Source organism: Lolium rigidum, chromosome 3, assembly GCF_022539505.1.
Source record: "Lolium rigidum isolate FL_2022 chromosome 3, APGP_CSIRO_Lrig_0.1, whole genome shotgun sequence".
In the NCBI taxonomy this organism is placed as follows: Eukaryota; Viridiplantae; Streptophyta; class Magnoliopsida; order Poales; family Poaceae; genus Lolium; species Lolium rigidum.
Window position 1 is genome coordinate 378,205,423 of NC_061510.1, and position 21,515 is coordinate 378,226,937.

The following is a 21,515-nucleotide window of genomic DNA, read 5'->3' on the forward strand; positions in this document are numbered from 1 at the left end:
TGCATCATTCATCTGAATTCATCAAACATGTTAATTTTTCCCTTTGGAAGCTGTCCAGAAAGTGCAAACACAACTATTATTTGTCATTGACGCGCGCCCCAGCTTTTTCTCTCCTGAATTGAAAGCAATCATCTCAAACGATCTTCAAAATACAGCAGGATGGAAGTCGTTCTTTTGGGTACAAGGCACAACCACATCATTGGACTTTGCAAATACATATGCACTATTCTTCTTCATAACAACTCGAAGATTTACATGCTACTGTGTTACTTGCGATTCGAGGATATAAGCTTGGCGAGCTCAACAGAGGGATACGTGGTAATGATATGCTCCCAGCCACTAGACGCCATTACCGTCTCCAAGCACGAGGGGGGCTGTACTTGGAGAAACTGGAAGCACGAGTCCTTGAGCCCGCGGCAATGGTGTCGCGCAGCTAGAGCGAGGGTAGACGCCACGGAGCTGATGCCTACGCGCTCGGACAAGTGCTTTTCACACAAGAACTTAAGGCGCTGGAGATCGTATCTGTCGGCGGCCACGAGCAGGTCTTGCACGCACATTACATCCTCCGCTTCTTCCTCCTCCATGCCGTCGATCTCCATCTTAGGCAAGCAGTCCGTGTAGATGAAGCCGAGCAGGGCCCTGAACACTCGTGGCTCCATGTCTTTGATCTGTATGACGCTCGTCGTGGCGGAGCCCTCCTTCATGGGGCCGAAGAGCTGCGCCATGAAGACGTTGGACCGGGCGGCGAGCACGCACCTGTGCGCGTCGAACATCTCGCCGCAGACCTCGAACCTCACGTCGGCGCCCACCTGGGTCTGAAGGAGGCGGTGAAATTGCTGGCCCATGTCGTCCGGTAGGAGGGTCGCGTCGGCGCTGCCGTCCTCGTTGCAGACGAGGATGTCGCACCGGATGGTGACGCAGTCGCGCCTCAGATTGGGCGATCGTTCGAGAGCGTCTCTTCCCATGAACCTCTCGTGGCCCCATCTAGGGTTCTTGCCGTAGAAGCAGCAGGGTTCGGTTCCACATAGGTACACCGGCTTCTGCCTCTCGGCCTCGTCGACGAAGCTGAAACCGAACTGCGCCTCCACGGGCTTTGTTGGCGCCGCCCCCGACGAGGCAGACGTAGAGAGAGATGAAGTCGTCGCAGGTGGCGTTCTCGCCGTTGGGATAGTACTCCACGCACCATTGGTGGCCTCCTACCGTGAACGGACGAGAGCTGATCTTCCGGCCGGTGCATCTCTCTCTTTTAATAGCCGTGTAGCCTTGGACCACGAGCAGATGGTACCCGCCGCTGCATTCTGTGCCGGCGTAGTCAGCGACGGTCCACTCGGAGCATGAGCACAGCTGGCCATCGGCGACGATGGTTACGCCGGCGAATGACGCCATGATGTGCCGATCGAGAATCTGGAAATTCTGCGAGCCGCCCTAGAGTAATTTATTAGGGTTTATGACTTCTACCCATGTTTAGTTGGGCTTGCAAGGCCATCGCAGCCCACCAGTTACAATGTAACCGGACTGCCAGAGCCGAGCAGGAATTTGCAGGATGCAAAAGTATAATCCACTCAAAAATAAAACTATGTTTTTGAATCTGTATTTATGGAACTAATTGCTAGAGTTATGTACTATATACAGTAACGGGGAGTTGTGATCATCAAATATTTTGCAGAATGTGTTAAATCTTCAGCGAGCTTTGCTCTGATGAATGAATTGTGATTTCACCACAATATTTGTAGAACCACTTTGTGTTCATTGTGAATGATCAGACAAAGAGCTGCAGAAGGGAACACAGAAATTCGGCACAAAACAAAACAAAAGAGTAACGAGCAAATGCGAAGCTTGCTCCGTGTCATTCATTACAACTGGTCCCAAACCAGGCTTCGAGTTTAAAGAATGGAAATTGAATACACCTGATCTCTCAGTTTATATGTCCATGTAAAATATTCTGCCTAATCCATATCTGTCACTAGAGGCAGATAATACGAGCCTCAAAATTTTCAAAATACCCTCCAGGGCACCGAAGTTTGTAAGAACCACTGTCTAGCTATCAAGTCAGCGAGAAACAGAGCCTTCAGATGGGTGTCACTGATATCCTCTTATACCATTGTTTTTTTTAAAAGACTCTTATACCATTGTTGCATTTCAGCTACCAAAAACTTCCAGCATTGCAGAAATCACATAAGGATTTCAGGCCTCTTCAGCTTTAGCACACACGCGCTCTGGGGGGGAAACAGGAGGTAACTACAGTTAGCAATAGAGAAAAATGGAATAGTTTTAGATCAGGTCAGAAAATTGAGGAATGAAAAAACCTCTAAACAACTACAGCACTGGAAAAATGAATATCATATGGAGTTGTACATTTTTTTAAACACGTTTGTACATATATAAAACTACAAACAAGCATTCTTTAATGAATTTGCCTTTTTTTACTTGAATGTCAAACCATTGAAATTTATAAAACAAATGGTTTTCATTCATCTTTGTTTTGTGAAAATGAATACACTAGTCATGGACTCATTGTACCAAGAAATAGACCAGCTTCACCTAATTGCATTTGCCACTTGTATATGCCAATACTCCTGCCATACACCGAGAGTGCAGGATGCAGCCAATCATTCATAATGTGATGTTCTAAAACTTCAACGATCTAGCTTTCATGTAAGCGAACAGCCTTATAGTACAGGGGGCAAAAGGACTTGGAAGCTCCACAGTTTCAGATGTATTCAAGTGGTTTATATTGCACAGGGAATTTTGGTATAACATATAAGAGAGATGGTCAAATTGATAGCAAGTAACTACAATGACACCAATCTTCATGATGCAATTAATCGCAAGAGTGTAGTGTTTATTTGTATGCAACTATGTATGCTTGCAAATAGAATTAGATGTGGCGAGTTAAAAACAGAATACATCAGACATGGAAAGGAGAGATGGCCATACTCAAGTATTCGTAGCATACTATCATTGATGTACCCCAGGCAGATGAGCTGAAAAACCTTGGACCTAACCCTCTGTAGAAACCTTTCCATCCTTCTTCAGCAATCAATCTTCTAACTACTTCACCGGCTTTTGGCTTGTTTTGATTAACCTAGATGAAAAAATAGAAAAATAAATAAAGCTGATTGAATGTAAGAGCTCAACTCAAAGGATGCACATCATAGTTAAGAAAAAAAATATACAGTATAAAAAAAGCAAATGACATGTTGATAAAAAGACAGCATCTGCTGCACGGAGCATTTTTAACACATCACTAGGAAAAAATGGGCATTTAATTTATGAATACAGGGAAGACGAGGTTGAACACTACAGTCAACAAGTATGGTTGTGAAGAACTTAAAGTTTAATGGTTTCATGCAAAACAGCAAAAGTGTAATGTTCAGCAATCTGTGAAGTCATCATGCCATATCCTTGAACTCTTAAGTCACTTAAAAATTTCTGCATTTATGCTATAAACAGAGCAATTGTCAACAAAAAAAAAGCTTTCAGAAGAAAATTTTCCCTTTCAGCCACATAATAACAGAAAGTGATCCAAGTACCATAGCAGCTTGCCTTTCCAATGACCATTATTGAGAATAGAGCTATATATTGACTAATAAAGACTGCATTCCTTTAGTCTAGCTCCTCCGTACCATGTTATTAGATATTGTACCAATATGAACATCTTAAAGATGGACATCAATATATTTCCTTACACCAATACATCTCCATGCTGCTATCAATATATAACAGCTGTAGTGATAATGGAGTCAGGTTATCAAAATCTTAATGGAATCAACATAAAACCTATAAGCACTAGTTAAAGGGCAATCCTGAGAAGAAAAAACTTTATTCGGATCCAATTATGCAAAATAAACAACAATACCACCAGAGGGGGGTTGAAACGTCACCTGCAGCCTGGTTTTGATTGTATCAAGGGGGGTTGAAACACAAGAGGTCACTGCACCAGCAATCATCCCCCCTGTAGCTTGAACACCGACTATTCTCAACTGGCTAGGAGTATCTTCTTTATCATTCAAACGGCCAAGCGCACTGCTTAGACAAGTAGAAGAACATAGTATTGAATTCTCGGATAGTTATGTCAACAAGATAAACTGCTAGAACATTTCAGATCTGGACCTTCTTATTTACCACCACGAATTAAGAAAGAACTCCCCAAAACTACACTTGAGTGCTGGCTCTTAAATTCACTGAGAGCACACTACTGCATATCATCTCCATAAAGTTGTCCAGACCACATTATGGATTAGTGTGTCTATCATCTTCACTGAATTGCTTCAGGTTGTTCATAACGTTTTCTAAGTGCCCAGTGCATGAGAAGTATTTATGTAGCCTAATCACTTAAATTTATGTAGCCTAATCACTTAAACTACACTTTTCATCAGAAATCAACTATCATGGCTACTATTTCTACTTAAAGAAATACAGAGAAAACGTGAATTGGTTACCGCATCAAATCAACAGTTTTAATGAAACACACCAAAGCAACATCAATGTTTTCCAAAAATAGATCAATGTTTGTAAATAAAGCTGTAGTTGGGATTCTTGGACCATCGTAGAGATGGAAACAAGGAAGATGTGGGATATGTGATTTGAAAGAGCCTGTCACATCAAAATGAGCAGTTTTCAAAATGGTGTATGATTATACAGATCAAAATCGCCACTATACACATGTGTAGAGTTAGCATTTTCTTCCTTGTTCAACTTAACCAACCCGTGAATTTAAACAGGATAACACGCAAAGACTGAGAGAGAGATAAACAGCGGTAACTCAAATAGACCATCACTAACCTCCAAATTACACGCTGACTGAATCCGTAGCTGGCCCACCAGACAGCGCTAGACGGTGCATACGTCATAACAGACAGGCCAAATCCTCTGTACAATCCCCGTGGTCCATCAGCCTTCATAATCTTTTCAACAACATCTAGTCCCCCTGTATAATTGACATGGCCAGAATATCCTTGAACCATCAATTTCTGGCTAACCTGATACAGGCCAACACAAGAGCAGATGATAAATGAAATTTCCTAATCAGGCAAGGCTATAACACAGCAGTTTGCAGCATCACTGGAAACTGGAAATGGAATAACACAGCTGTTTGCAGCATGGCTGGAAACTGGAAATGGCTAATAACAAGCGTATGTACCACATCGATTGGCACGAACACCGCCTGCGAGCAGAGAGACGCCGTCAAACCACCAAGGCCATTAGCGAGGGCAGCCTCCGTCGACTCCGACAGCTCAAGCGGCTTGACGAGCCTGAGCGAGGTGGCCTTTGTCTTCTCGAGCGCGCTGAGGAAGATGATCCTAGCCGGGATGGCGCCGGTGATAACCGTCCCGAACCCCCGGTAGAGGCCCGGCACCCCATCCGCCTTGAGGATGTTCTTGAAGGTGGCCAGGGCGTTGCTCCTCATGGCCTCCCCGGAGGCCACCTGCATCCGGGTCTTGACCACGGAGACCGGGTACAGCGCAACGGTCACGCAGCTGAACATGCCGGCCCCCACCACGTAGAACTTGGTCATGTCGAGGCTGCAACATGTAGGATATACACAGCAATTTGAGAACAATATGTCGATCCGATAGCTAGCGAAAATCAGTACTGATGAACCACGGCTTCCTTAATCGCACTCCAGTGGGGGACGAGAACGGCGGCGGCTAGTTTCCTTCCTAAATCGCAATTTCTAATGTCGATTCCGGATAGAGCCCAGGGCGAGGCGCGGAATCGGAACTAGATGCTCGGGAACACGGGCAGGGGGGGAATTGACGAGATATAGCGGAAGGAGAGGAGGCAGCGGCGCTTACTTGTCCCAGTTGATCTCCGTCTGCTGGTGGAGGGAGGGGATCTTGGCCGCCCTAGTAGAGGTATCCATCGCCTCCCAATCCCGCGATCCCCCAGGGGCGAGAAAGCGGCGGGGGCTCGGCGGGAATGGCGGCTGCCTCCGGTGCGCGTCCGCTTCCGTGCTCTTGGCAAGAACTGCAGCTAGGCTTGAGCGAGGAGAGGAGAGGAGAAGAGCATGTGTTCCTCGCCTCCTCTGGTTCGGAGGCGTCAATGGCGTCCAGGGTGGGGGCTCCTGCTCCTACTGGGTCGCGTCGCCGTTTTCCTTTTCTTTCTTGAGCCCAAAGGAATGCCGGTGGTGGTTGCTGGGCTCTGTCCTGGAAGCCCGTTTGTGATTTCCTATTTTATGGAAGATGTGCTTCATCCTCGTTGTTGCCACGTTATACTCGTTTCCTTTGGTCAATATAAGGAATCTCGTTTTGATTTGGTCATTATAAAAAGAAAAGTCGTTTGCTTTGCAGTGGTTAACAGATTGAAATTTGAATGGAAAATTAAAAGAACCTAGCACCTGGTCATATGGTTCTCGGTTTGGACATACTTGGTCTCCTGAAGGGGTTGTGGTGTACAATGAAACTGTTAGGCTAGTTTTTTTTTTCTCATCTTCGATGGTAGTGCGGGGAGGTGGTGATTCAAACTCTAAGGGCAAGTACGATGGAGATGTTTAACTCGAGGCGTTAGGAAAAAAATCCTGGATACTTTGGCGGTTCCCACCCAGTTCCCAGCCATTTTTATGGCATCGATGCATAGCTAAGAGCCAGACGCTTAGAAAATAAGTACAAAATATCTCTCCTAGCACCAGACGCTTAAGCAAGCCAGGGATTTGACATTTTAAGCGCCTGCACAAGCGCTTTCCAATGTACATGCCCTAAGGTTTCACCAGCCGTAGCTTTGGGAAGTTTGTGAGTGAGAAGATGGGATCCAAACAAGGTTTAGGATTGATGTTCGGTCGTGGGGCTAATCATGCGCAAGTTACTAGAAGGAGGAGAGTTTGAATAAGATATTAGGGAGAAGGTTGCCTACATAAAATGGTCGCTTCGGTGGATGGTAGACTAGCGGGCAGCGCAACAACTATTCTAGTGGCACAATCTTCACAGCTGAATGCCACTTGGAAGCGAAAGGATCCACTGCCTGCAAAATCTGAAGGGGTGCGAGTTGTGGAGTCTAGAAGAGCTTCGAAACGCAAATGCTACCGATGCGGGTAGCATGGGCTCAAGGTAGTTCGTTGCAAGGTGCCTTCAAGGTGTGAGAGTTGTGGCTATGAGAGACAATTGGTAAAGCGATGTCAAGTCAAATACCATGTGAAATTTTGGCGAGGTTAGTGGGATCTGCAAGTGTAGGCCAAGGTTACTTCTCCCTGAATGCGGAGGAAGTTGATCAACAGCAAAAGAACAAGCATAGTGTTGTAGCTATCACTATTATTATAGATAAAGTTACTGCTTGGTAGTTAGAGATAGGATTTTCTGATGGGTTGGGAGCTAAGCCCAATAAACATGGAATGCTAGGATGCAATTAGAAAATCAATTTATTACGATCTTCCCTAGCCTACGACTATCATGCTTATTACTAGAGCAACCGGTAAGAAAGAGTTATTATATCATAAGCATATTCGAGATAAAGAAGGGAAAGGGACAATAGGACATGGACGAAGCTACATGGGTTGAGGGCCATGCCCCTCCCACATGTTGGTCCTACCACCACACATGTCACATGTTTGTCTTGTTATGACACACCACTCTACATAGGGGGTAACATAGGTCATGTCTCTCATAGATAGCCAGGTGGATGATGTGCATGCATGGTAGGAGAACATTTGCAGGTGGTAAATTAAGTCTGGTACGCATGCAGGACAAACATCGTGGACGTCGCTGACCAGATCCGTCATCGCATTATGAGGTACTTATGAACGGGGATATTCTTCCAAGTGAGGCAATGTACCGGATGATTAAGTAGTGAAGCCAATGGGAAGCATTTCCATCAAGAATGATATACTAAAATGGTGAAACTAGAAACCATTGGCTATTGTCCTTCCTTTCAAAGCCAGATGTGCGTCATAATGGTCTGCAATGCATGTCCACACCGTGTTCTCTACTGCTCTACAACAATAGTGAAACTTCATGGAGCCCCATGTGTGGTTTTGGTAATTAATGATAATTCCTATGGAGTAGTGTTTTTATTGAGTTATATACGAAAGAATCTCCCATAGGTAATGCTTGAAGACAATGCGTTGGAATCAGGAGTGGATGCCATGAAGATAAACATGCATGTTGAGTATTGGCATCAAGATCCTTGATTCAAAGATATGAATTCAATATGATCATTAAGAAGTTAAAGGAGATGGATTACTTGTGTGGAACTCAAAGGATGCCATGCTCTAGCTTACGAGTTAATCCATGGAGGATTAGGATCTCCAGAGTTTGTTTCCAAGAGACATGTCTCTAAGTCCAAGAGATATGTTGATGGCTCCCAAATGCAGGAGATCAATTGTAGTACTGTTCAATAAGAAATGTTATCGAACCCACGAGGAGCTGAAGGTATTGGCTAGCAAAATCGGCAAGAAAGCAGTAATAATAAACTAGCAGTTTTGGTGTTCTTGTGTGTATAGTTTGCAACAAAAATAAAGTGATGGAAGTAAATAGAAAATAAGTAAGAGAAAAGCCCAGTCCTCTATGAAGCAAGAGGACAAGCTCAAGTGTGTGTGCTTATATGAGACTAAATTTCCCGAGGGCGGCATGAATTCACTAGCATCTGAGTTCTAAACAATGCGGTAAATATTTTGTCAAGATTTATTCAATTAGGCCACAGATATGAGCAAATGCACCCCTTATGATGGGTGCTAGAGCCATTTCCATGAGCGAGTATAAGAATCATTAAGACATAAATTTACCATCATAGCTATAAGATCTGGGGTCCCCGACATAAACCCCTCTAATGCAACCCATAGTGTTGGAACACGGTTTCTGTCATTCCGGCCCTTCCAACACTAATGCATTACATTGAAGTGCAGCCCTATGAGCCCATATAGGTGAAGTACTATGCAGTCGACGTTCGCATAAAACCATCATATAACAACATAAAAGATAGAAAACTTGACCAAATACTCATTGCACATCCTATAGAATCATAACCAGATCATCATATGCCCTCAAAAACGTGGGGAACTACTCACAAGTGTCAAACATGATATGGACCAAAGGCATAATGGGTACAACACAATCTGAATATATAATATCCCACCAAATAATGACAAAGTACCAATCACGAACATGCAATATATAGCACTAAAAACAATATCCGGGGTTCAATTCAACACATGAAAAGATTCCGAGATCGCTATGTACCATATCTTGACTTTTATTGGTTTCTGGTTGCTGACAGAGGGAAATTCTCGGCGATGATAACTTCCGAAGTTCGAAGATGTAACACTTCCACATTTCGTATGAAATGTTCTCCTGCAATTTAATGTTTAAGATATTATCCATTAGCAACATGAGGTTTACCTTTCTAATCTCCACTCACCACATGAGGACACCGCTGCGTTCGTTGATCCGCTAGCACATGAGGAGCCGCTGGCAGTGCGGTTGCGATTTGATCTGGCCGCTCGATCATCCGGCCACTCGATCTACATAATTGACATGCCTCGTAGGATCGCCCCATGGACTAGCTTCGTATCTGTTCCTCAAGCTCTCAAATCTAAAGGTATGCTTTTGTTTGTATTCTTGTTGATAGATGGAGACTACTCAATTAACTGGTTCACTTTGATACAAAACAATCGATTTAATACATATTACTAGTGTATTTGTTTTCATGGATGATTTGATGGGATTTTTAAATTGTATACAATGAGATTGGTAGTTTTATACCTTTATTTGATACCATTGAATCAATTTTATTTCCAAACATACATTTATGTACTTTTATATATAATAATAAGCTACCAAAACTCGGTATATTGTGACGCTTTATCTGACGAAAAAAGCGACGCCTCAACCTTAGTTCAGTTTTTCCCTTCTTTTTGTTCTTCTTCCCCCCCCCCCCCCCCATGCCTAAATCCTGGCTCCGCCCCTGGCAGTAGTCAGATCCCGCTTCGATGGTAAAAATGCACGACCTATTTAGGTTTGTGAACACATATATGCAAATCAAGCAAATCATACGTGTTGGTGTACCTTATCCTTCAAGGTTCGTGTCTAGCTAAACATGAATAGGCATTTGTGAATCATTCTCACCAATCAAATAGCGATGTTGTTATGTGCAAAGATGAGAAGTTGGGAACCAAGTTTAAATTTTAGGCTTATCACAGTCTTTGCAAGCAAACTAGCTATGGCCATTGCTATGCGTCGATCTGGTGATAATTTCACCCGGTCGGTCACCCTAGAACCGTCATGTCTGATTTAAGATTCACATCCATAGTAATCAAAGCCTTGCAAAAGAAAGTCTCAGCTTGCAGCTTTTTCGTATTTATCGCAACACCATCGCAATATTTTCCCAAGTGATATATGAGAACATGCAAAAACAAAAATAACATAGGGACATCTCAAACAAACTTTTGCAACAAAGCGTGTCTCTATAATAAGTCCTTGTCAGTCGCAACAAATCCTCTAGAAAAACCAAAGCACACAAATGCATTAGGGAAGCCCATGCAGCATGAAAACGACCTCCGCAACACACTCTACAGTCTTTGCAACATGACACATGTATGATTGCATCAATACACACCTGAGCTTGCGACAAGCACAAACAATCTAGCAATTAGTAACCTTCATTTTAGAGCACCGTTCTCGCTGTCACATGCCCGCAGGAGCCCCATCGGCACCGCACTCAGCAACTTGGGCCCATTACATGTAGTATCGGTGCCTTCGCATAGCTCGATCTCAAGCTTTAGGTCAAGATCCATGGAAGGGGAAGCTTCCCCATATGGCTGAGGCATCATCATCAGTAACGCTGAACAAAGGGCATGAGAGGTGAGCAAAGGAATCAGCCGAGGAGAAGAGCGGTAGGCGAGACATATAAACTGTTGTGCGAGGCGAGATATGAGATGCGAGTGGTGCTAACTCAAGGATCGGCCGAGTGATACAAATATTTTTTTCGAGGGTATGCCAAAAGCGTACCAAATCTTTATAGAAGAAAGCAGATTCACAATGTATAAGAGACCGACCCAACGTCTGCGAACAGTGAGGGCGGGGAACTCCACACACCCACATACACACTACTAAGCCTACTCTCTCGCGACCTGAGACTCCCCTCCTCTCTTGGCCATCTTCCAAAGGTCAAATTCCTCCTTGATTCAGGCCAACATCTGCGTCGTGGAGAACTGGAGATGTGTGTTTCCAAAAACTCTGGCATTACGCTATTTCTAGACAAATTCCCTTTCCGGCGATCGACCGCCGGAGCGGTTAGTTTTTCCACCGCGAAACCCTCCCGCGCCCACCTACCCGGTTTTGTCGTATTCGAGTAGTCAACCTGTTCTCGCTTCGCTCCCGGGACGGAAAAAATGAAATTCTCCCGCGGAGATTCGAACTAGCAACCTCTCGCCCACGCGCGCGCCTGCCGGGCCAACCATTTGGGCTACTGGTCATTCGTGTTAGGAACTGAGACGGATTGTTTTTCTACTATCGAATGTACATGTTAGAAACGTTAAAATATGAACTGTTTTTTCTGGAATTCCCTTTTTTGATTTTTTCATTTGTATCAGTTATTTTCGATTGCTTAAATTTATCTTAGCTATGCAAAAAAATTCCCTTTGTACAATTCCCTTTTTTTATTACTATGTAAGCTGATTCATGTTTCTTTTAACCAACTATTATAATTCCCTTTTTTGGGCTTGTGGTTTTTAGGGGGGAAATAACGGGTGGGAGATTCACTTGCAACTCAAATGAACTACCACTTGCTACTCAAATTAAATCCCGTTTATAAGTTGTAAGGTAAAACAAAGTTGCTAAAATATTCTAAATTAATATAAACTTTTAGGGTTGCTAGGTATTTATATTTACCTTTGATAGACAACGTGCACCGGGTTGATAACTTCTAAACGAAAAAAAGAGTCGCTAAAATATTCTAAATGATTTTTTTAGGGTTGATAGTTATTTATTTTTACCATTGATAAATAACGGGTCACCGGGTTGATAGCTTGCAAACTAAAAAAAGAGTCACTAAAATATTCTAAATGATATACTTTTTAGGGTTGGTAGTTATTCATTTTTACCGGTGATAAATAACGGGGCATCAGATTGATAGCTTGTAAATTAAAAATAATCGCTAAATATTCTAAATAAAATACTTTTTAGGGTTGATAGTTTTTCACATTTACCATTGATAATTATTCACATTTAACATTGATAAATAACGAGAAAATGGGTTGATAAATTGTAAGATAAATAGTCGCTAAAATATTCTAAAGGAAATTAGTTTTTTGGGACGATAACTTTTCACATTTACTGTTGATAAATAACGAGAAAAGGGTTTGATAAATTGTAAAATAAATAGTCGCTAAAATATTCTAAATAAAACTAGTTTTTTGGGACGATAAGTTTTCACATTTACCGTTCATAAATAACGAGAATAGGGTTTGATAAATTGTGAGCTAAAAATATTCACAAAATATTATATATGAAATTAGTTTTCCGGGTCGATAACTTTTTCACATTTACCGTTGATAAATAACGGGACAATGGTTCATAAATTGTAAGCTAAAAAATCGCTAAAAAAATTCTAAGTAAAATTAGGTGTTCGTGTCGATAACTTTTCACAATTACTGTTGATAAATAACGGGACAAATGGTTGATAAATTGTAAGCTAAAAAATCGCTAAAATATTCTAAGTGAAATTAGGTTTACGTGTCGATAATTTTTCACATTTACCGTTGATAAATAACGGGACGAGGGGTTGATAAATTGTAAGCTAAAAAAGTTAATAAAAATTTTCTAAATGAAATTGGCTTTTTAGGTCGATAAGTTTTCACATTTACCATTGATAAATAATGAGTAGAGTGGTTGATAATTTGTGAGTTCAATCGGAGTTATTTTTCAGTTTCAAAATTAGGAGAGATTGTGGCCTCGCAGTCACTATTTAATTCGGGTTTTTTTCCAGTTTTTCTACTTTAGAACGCGTTTACCTTTTTTTTTTATCTTTTTACCGTGTTATTTGTATACTCAAAAGCGTATTTGCCCGCTTTTTGGCACGAACCAACCGTAGCCCAGTTGGTCTGCGCGGTGGTGAAGTTGCAGGTCGTGTGATCGATTCCCGCTGCTGCGCGTTTATTTTTCGAGCGCGCTCGCGACGAAAATGGAAAAGAAGGGATGTATCGCGATTTCCATTTCGGGAATGTCGGAAATCGATCGCTGCTCTCAAAGAGAGCGATCGTTCGCTATCTAGGATTTCCCATTTCTAGAGATGCCACGCGATGAGGATAACAAGCGTATCGAAACTCTTCATGTCCTTTGTCGAGGGTGATCCTCGGCAATGCCCACCTTTTGGGGCCTAGGGTTGACGGAATCCTACAGGCTGATACGAGACATCGGATACCAAACAAACGGGGAGAGAGATTTACCCAGGTTCATGGCCCTCGATGAGGTAAAACCCTTACTTCCTGCTTGTCTGATCTTGATTATCGAAATTATCGGGTTACAAAGGGGTAGCCAAAGGCTAAGATTAAGATCTTGTCGAGAGGTTAAGCAGACTTCTTACGACCTAGCTCTAGACTTGCGGTGATTCTGGCTAAGTTGATTGTGTGTCCCTCGGCAGACCCTCTCCTGGCCCTTATATTGTGAGCCAGGTCCCAAGATTTTTGTCCGGCTTCGACTAGGTTACAAAGAGTTGCACGTCTAAACTTTCCTTGTTCTTCATTTTCTTGCCTTGTTCATGAAGTATCTTTCTTCGGAACCAACGTAGCGGCCCACCTTGGTCGGTGGATGATCTTCATGGGCCCCTGGTTGGGCCATAAGAGGTAACATAATATGGGTTACACGAAGGGTAATGCCCACGTCAGTAGCCCCCGAGAGACTGGCCGAAGTAAAGCTTCGGGCAGGGACTAAAATTGTCTTCTATCGAACGTCCATAATTGCCGGAAGATGTTGATCTTTTTGAAAACAAAAAGCTCATTTTTATCGGTGCGCGTCCAGCGCTCCCGATGGGAGTAGCCCCCGATTCTAGGCACGAATGCTTGCAACCGTGTGTGGACTCAAGTTATACCACTCGAATGTTTTCAGCTGCCGATATGTTTTTGCAAGCTATGGCAATCATCTGATATCTTTTGTATATTGGGTCTTCAATAACTTCGAGTAAAGTCATGCCAATTGACAGTACGTAAGGGATTTGAGTAACGTGCCCAACTTTACTCGATATATCGATGTTGGTTAACTGCCGATGACAAAACATCATTACTCTACTCAGAATCAAGTCCCCGGGCATGATCCTAGATCTTCTGAAACCTTCAAGTCCATAATGTTTATCGGGTGCACGTCCATCGCTCCCGATGGGAGTAGCCCCCGAGTCTAGGCACGGATGCTTGCAACCGTGTGTAGACTCAAGTCGTACTATTCGAATGGTATAGACTTCTTTGGATGTTGCACGAGGAGCCGATACTTTTGATGACATCATCAATGACGTGGTCACTGCGGTGGTTCGATTGACAGGACGTGACCTGACGGGCCCACCCTACTTCTGCGCGGTCAGTTAGGAAAAGACTAGTCCTTGCGCCTTGACCGAGGTGCCTCCTCGATTTCCGCATGTAGTGGGAGTAATGGGCCACCGGTTTACCTCTCTTTTTGACACGTGTACGATTGGATTCTCGCCCATCTTCCCACGATGCCAAAGTAACGGCCACGATCCCCTAGTCATTCCTTGTTATAAATGGGGGACCTTTTCATGTTTTCACTTTTTACGCCTCCATACTGCTTATCTTCTTTCCTTGCCTCCTCCTCGCCCTTGCCTCTGCTTCCACAAACTCTCAGCGGCCATGGGAAAGAAGAAGGGATCCGCCGGTTCCAATGCCACTGCAGGTGGAGCCAAAGCCAGTCTTGATTGGACCGCATCCACCATCTCTAAGCGTGAGGATAACAAGATGAGGTCGCTCGGCCTCATCTCATCTGCCGAATCTAATTTTGCTCATCCAGGTTCTGCCTCTCGCCCAAGGCCTTCGAAAGGTTTTACAGTTATGTTTGCTGCCTTTCTGTTTCGTGGGCTTTCTCTTCCTACCCATGAATTTCTTCGTTCTCTCCTCTTTTTCTATGGTATTCAGCTTTGGCAGCTGACTCCCAATTCCATTCTTCATCTCTTGATCTTTTATCACCTTGTGTGAGGCTTTCCTCGGCATCGACCCCCACTGGGGTTTGTGGAGGAAAATTTTCTATGTCAAACGCCACAACGGCAATGATGGTCCTCCTGTGGTTGGCAGTGTCAGCTTCGTCGTCAGGAAGGAGGTTAACTACTTCAACTTCCCGATGAGGGAGTCGGTCCAAGGCTGGCGATAGAAGTGGTTTTCTCTTTGGGACATCCCAGTATCAGGACGGCGCTCCAATCTGCCACCATTCGAAGATGTTCTTGCTGTCGTGCCGAAGAAATCCTGGCAAAACACTCTGATGGCCGAAGAAAGCGCAATAGCTGACCAACTATATGAAAAGGTCTTGGATCTAAAGAATGCAGGGGGTCAGACAATGTGCGGCACTGAAGTGGTCTCAGTGTTCCTGAAGCGTCGAGTGCAGCCAGTGATGTCAAGGGTTCATCAACTCTGGCTGTACACTAGTGTAACGGACAAATCGAGGGTCAGCCCAACCGATTTGTCTGAGGAGGATCTTCGAGATGAGGCGCGGCGTCTAACTTGCCTCAGCCAAAAGGATATCATAGCTATGACTTCGCCTCACCCTCCTCTCGATCTTAAGCACCTTCCTTCTGAGGTAATTATTTTATTTGTTTTTGCATCTAATATTATTTTTGTTTTTGAATCTAAGAATCGTTGCTTTTTCTTTCGACAGGCTTCTACTGTTGCTCAATGATATCCACCTACACCCGAAAGTGGAGTAGCTCCAGAAGATGATGATGCTTCCGAAGAGACTGAGGATGACCAGAACATTCTTGAGGATAGTGATTCTTCGGGTGATGAAGCCCCCGAGGACGATGCACTTGCCAAGTCCATGCGTCGCAGGAAGATTAATGAAGACCTGATAGCAACGGCGGAGTCGAGTCCTAGCGGACGAGATGATGATGATGCTGACGCAGCTGCTTTTCCTGCACCTTCTCAAGATACTTTGACTCCTCAGGCCTCAAAAAGACCATCAAGACTCTTTGCAGAAGAGGATGAGATCGAGTCAATATCGTAAGTTTATTCTTATTTCTTTTATGCTTGCATTTAGCTTCTTTCGGTTTTACTAAGATTCATTTTTGGTTTATCCAGTTCTGAAGATGACGACAAAGTTCCTCTTTCAAAGAGGGAAAAAATATTGTCTGATAAGGAAGAATCTGCAAAGGAGTCAATGCCTCTGACTGCTGGGATTAATCAGTTGGCCACTCCTCCGCCAAGAACAGTCGTGGCCAAAGTTCCCCTTTCAACGATTAATCCTTCAGGAAGTGCTTCCGCTCCTTCATCTTCACGTGATCATGCAAGTACATTGTTTTCAGTGGATAATAACCAACGTAATATCCACTAGCCCCAGAGCCGATGATTTGCTATTTGAAGAAAGCCAAGTATAGGTTAAGATATGCCCGTTGTATATTCTGACATAATCCTTCAATTTCTTTGTTGCAGCCAATTTATGCCACAGTTGACGATGTGGTAGATTTTGCTGATCAATTTACTCGACTAGAATCAGAAAATGTCCAACTTCGCAAGGTTGTTAAATCTTCGGCTGACCAAGTGCTGGAAGCTAACAAGCTAGCAGCCGAGGCGCAAAGTGAGAACATATGCTTAAAGGACGAACTGAAGAAGTTGAAGAAGAAAATGAAGGACGAGCAAGAGGCAAGGCACAAGGCTTTCATTGAAGCTGATGAAAAGGAAGGTGCCCTCCGAGAGTCCATTGCGAGTTTGCTAAGTAAGGTTTCTTCATACTTGTGTGATTCTTCTCCAGAATACTTTCTTGTTGCGATGAATTGCTTCTTCATAATTTTCTAGGTACTGCCGACATGCCTGTCAACCGTACAAACAAGCTTCGAGTGGAATCGACGTCAGATACTCTTTCATTTGCAACTGAATCCAGCAACCAGCTCCAAGATCTCTTGAAGAAAACTAAGGGAGCTTTGTCGAGACAATTTTCGATGATGTTCCCGAAGTTGGATCAAAGCAAGACTCTTGGAGAAATGGCGGATACTTTCTTCATCGACTCTTCTGATGCCATTGAGGTATTGAAGCGACGCTCTCGTCTTTATGGTGCAGTCCTTACTTTTCAACTGTTGATGGGGCATGGACTTGGTCCTGATCTGGAAAAGCTATCCAAAGCGCTTCCAGTTGGAACGGTTGCCTTATTGACCTTAAGCCTTTCAAGCAATCTTCGGTGTCGTGCGCCAGTCGGCTCCTACAATTAGTTGATGAGGAGAAGAAGAAAGCTGCATCCGAAGCTGCTCCGAGTCCATTAGCACAAACTTGATTAAGCCTAGCCTACTAGTTTTTAGTTGTAATCTGAATACATTCGATCCTTGATTTGTAGCGAATTTAAGCTGGATCTATTGTCAGCATTTAACATCCTTTTGAACGAGATGCTTTGCGTGCTCCCGATGGGAGTTTAACATTCTTTTGACTGAAATGCTTTGTGGGCTCCCAATGGGAATTTTCTATATCTAACAGTTTTCTACCGATAATCTTCTGAGGATGTATATTAAATACTTTGTTGCAGACTCCTTCGACTTCTTCCCGAATCGGGAGTTCTTTGAATTCTTCTGCTACTGGTGAGCCGGAACTGGTGCGTCGCTTGCGCGATCAGATTTCTCGACTGAACAAAGACATAGCTGGCCTTCATAGTATGGCAACATTGGTGAAGAAAAATAGCGAAATTGCAGCAGCAATCGAACAACATGCTTTAGATCGCCTTCGTGTGGCTACCGAGAGTCTAAGCTGTAAGCGATCATCCTTTTTGATTTATCGATAATTCTGTAAATGGTCTTCGGCTAACTTTCTCTTTGTCTTCACAAGTCGTTGTTTCCGATGAATCAGAAGAAAACGGATGGATCCATGAGAAGATTGCAGTGATGACCGACATTTCTCATCCGAAGTGTGAACTGTGGTCAAATAGACGAAAGGTCGTAATCATGGTGAAATTTGAATATCGAGCTGAGAAGGTTCATTATTACTTCGCTAAGTATTATACTCATCTAGCCATGGTATGAAAAACCATGTTTCCTTTGGATCCAGCACCTGAAACTCTATCAGCTTTGTTCACCTGATTCAAGACTCCAGTCAGGATTCGATCTTTGGTGCGCAAAGAACTTCTTGCTGGAGCTGGAGCTGAAGTTGCACTTGCTTCTGTTTTAGCATGTCATCCAACCATGGATTTAGAATCCATAGCCAATGCTAATGTGAGATTAGATCAGTATTATCCCATAGCTAAGCATTCTGCTCACATTATTATTTCTAGGATGGAGGCAGGTACCGAAAGAGATTTGAAGAATCAAGAAGATCAAGAGACCTTACTATGACAAAAAAAAATCTCTTAGCATTCTTGCACGTAGTGCAATTTTAGGATGACCTTGCGTTGCAAGGAGTAATATTGTATATATTTGATGCTCTTTGTTAACATCAATATGAATCATTGAACCGTAAGTCCATCCGAAATATTTTATCGAAGGCAACTAAGTGATCATGTTAGTTTGCTCACTCGATGATCCCGTAGTAATTGTAGAGTCGCTTGTATGTTTTGTAAGAGAAATACCCTTCGAGTAACCGAGGGAATTATCCGCTTTTTGTTCGGCTTCGTAACACAGTGCACCGGTATGAGTCTTTTATATGTTGTATTGTTTCCATCAACTGCAACACTCACAAATTTATTTGAGGCTTGGATGGAATCTTATTTTTTGTTAAATACTTATGGTTTCCGAGTATTTCCGGAAAAACCATGATACATCGATAACCATAGCTCCCGGTGGGAGTATTAGTTAATATCGATATTGTAATAATTCTTTGCAGCCCCCGAGTATTGCCGGGTAAGACCACGTTATGTCGATAATCATAGCTCCCGATGGGAGTATTAGTTACCGGTAATATTGTATCAATTCTTGCAGCCCCCGAGTATTGCCGAGCGGCCTGATGATGCGTTGTTAACCGGCGCTCCCGATGAGATTCGTAATCGACAAAAAAAAGTTCCCGAACATTTGCTCGAGAGATAATCACATAAGCTGATCAGAAGTTTTATTCATAATTCGTAACTGGCTAAGAAGCCACAATGCAAGAAAGAAACATGTCGAATTCTACGCATAAAATCGTCGCAAGTGTGCAGCGTTCCATGGGTTCCCAACGTATTTTCCCGAAGTAGGATTCTTGAGTCGATAAGCTCCTCCTGGTATGACTACGATAAACGGTCCTTCCCATGGAGATTCAAGTTTCAGGGTCCTGTCTTGCTTCAACCGTACTACTAGATCACCAACATTGAAGCTTCGAGTACGTGCGAACTCTTCGGCTGTTATAATTCTGTATCGCCTGCTGATATACTGATGTTCGTGCTAAGGCGACGTCTCGAGCCTCATCAAGAAGATCTACAACATCTTGCAGTGCTTGAACAGAAGTTGTTTCTCTGTATGAGGCCACCAGAGGTGCTTCAAAGTGAATGTCGGCAGGTAAAACAGCTTCAGCTCCGTAGACAAGGAAGAACGGAGTATATTGCGTAGACCTATTTGGTGTAGTCCGCAAACTCCAGAGTGCTGATGGTAACTCTTCGACCCAAGCTCCAGCTGCACCCGTAAGGCGCTTTTTAATGCCATCGCATATTAGGTCATTGATCCTTTCCACTTGCCCGTTGGTCTGAGGATGTGCAACCGAAACAAATTTGAGCTTGATACCATTGCTGTTGCAGAAGTGATGGAATTGTTCAGACTCGAAGTTGGTCCCGTTTTCTATAATGATTCTATGAGGCACACCAAAACGACAAGTTATTCCTTTAAAGAATTTGACAGCGGTTTTGGTTGTCTGATTGGTTACTGGTATGGCCTCAATCCATTTGGTGAATTTATCGACTGCTACCAATAGATAAGTATGACCTCTGGGTGATGACTTCGGTAGTGAACCAACTTGATCTAAACCCCACTGAGCAAAGGGCCAGGCCAAAGGTATTATCATTAAATCCGTGGCAGGTGCATGTGGCTTTGGTGCAAAACATTGGCAAGGGTCGCACTTCCGAACTAGGTCTCTTGCATCGGCTGCTGCTGTTGGCCAATAGAACCCAGCTCTGAAAGCTTTAGCCACAAGTGCTCTGCTGCTTGCATGATGACCACATGTCCCCTCGTGTATTTCTCGCAACAGAGTCTTTCCATCGTTGATGGTGATGCACCATTAAAAGATGTCGGAGATACTTCGTTTATAAAGATCGCCATCTACTATGATGAATGCTTTAGATCGTCGCACGATGCATCTTGCTTCTATTGGATCATCTGGCAACCACTGCTCCATCAAGTATGCCAAAAAGGTTTAGTCCATAAAGTCTCAAGAAGAAGGACTTGCTGCTTAGATCCATCAGTAACATCTTTGGCAGCTTCTTGGAGCGTAGCCCCCGGGTCAGTAACCGATATATCTGGAGGTGCCGCAGTTTTTTACTTTAATATACCTTTGAGTAATTACTTCATAGAAGACTCCATTTGGGATAGAAGAGCATGTAGAACCGATATTAGCCAAAGCGGTTGCTTCCTCGTTGCTGGCTCTGCCGATATGTTTTAACTCGCAACCTTCGAATTTAGCTTCTATTGATTGGTACATCTGGTGATAAGCAATCATGTTGTCGCTAATAGCATCACACAGGTTCATCGACTATTGTACTACGAGATTTGAATCTCCATAGATATCTAAACGAGTAGCTCCACATGCTTTGGCCATACGCATACCGTGTAGTAGTGATCCGTACTCTGCTTCATTATTTGTTGGTAATGAGAATTTCATCCTTAGAACATATCTCATTTTGTCTCCCTGGAGCGAGATTAGCACTACTCCGGCTCCTGCCCATGAGCTTCGCTTAGATCCATCGAAATACATCGTCCACGAACCCGACATGTCGGGTGCTGCTGGGATTTGCGACTGGATCCAATCAACCAAGAAATCGGGAAGAACCTAGGACTTGATTGCTGTTCGGTTAACATAAGAAATATCGTGCGGTGCTAGCTCGATTGCCCATTGAGATACTCTGCTTGTCGCTTCTGGATTGGTAAATATGTTTTTCAATGGAGCTTCTGTGACAACAACAATCGGATGTTCTGCAAAGTAATGCCGTAGTTTCCGTGTTGTCCTCCATACTGCATATGCCAACTTCTGATGGTGAGGATATCATTGTTTTGCAGGTGTGAGTTCCTCGCTAAGGTAATAGACGGGGCCTTGTACGCCATGTTGATGACCCACAAGTATAGGGGATCGCAACAGTCTTCGCGGGAAGTAAAACCCAATTTATTGATTCGACACAAGGGGAGACAAAGAATACTTGTAAGCCTTAACATCGGAGTTGTCAATTCAGCTGCACCTGGAAATAGACTTGCTCGCAAGAGTTTATCAGTAGTAACAGTTTTATAGC

General features: G+C 43.4%; 1 protein-coding gene and 1 pseudogene across 1 annotated transcript; both read right to left on the minus strand.

Annotated features, from left to right (window-relative positions):
• Positions 1-266: 266 nt before the first annotated feature.
• Positions 267-1,386, minus strand: LOC124704371 (annotated as a pseudogene).
• Positions 1,387-1,811: 425 nt separating this feature from the next.
• LOC124704372 (solute carrier family 25 member 44) lies at positions 1,812-6,126 on the minus strand. The gene is made up of 6 exons (XM_047236626.1): positions 5,799-6,126; positions 5,144-5,525; positions 4,786-4,982; positions 3,885-4,026; positions 2,938-3,085; positions 1,812-2,216 (listed from the first exon to the last, which is right to left on the minus strand). Exons 1-6 carry the CDS (start codon positions 5,864-5,866, stop codon positions 2,185-2,187), a joined length of 969 nt encoding a protein of 322 aa, XP_047092582.1. The 5' UTR covers positions 5,867-6,126; the 3' UTR covers positions 1,812-2,184.
• Between the last annotated feature and the right edge of the window lie 15,389 nt (positions 6,127-21,515).

Coding starts and splice junctions, on each gene's coding strand:
- LOC124704372 (XM_047236626.1), bottom strand. CDS start 5,866: ATGGATACCTCTACTAGGGCGGCCAAGATCCCCTCCCTCCACCAGCAG. Junction 4,983..5,143: donor TGTTCGTGCCAATCGATGTG/GTACATACGCTT, acceptor GGCCTGTATCAG/GTTAGCCAGAAATTGATGGT. Junction 2,217..2,937: donor AGTATGCTACGAATACTTGA/GTATGGCCATCT, acceptor TTTCCCCCCCAG/AGCGCGTGTGTGCTAAAGCT.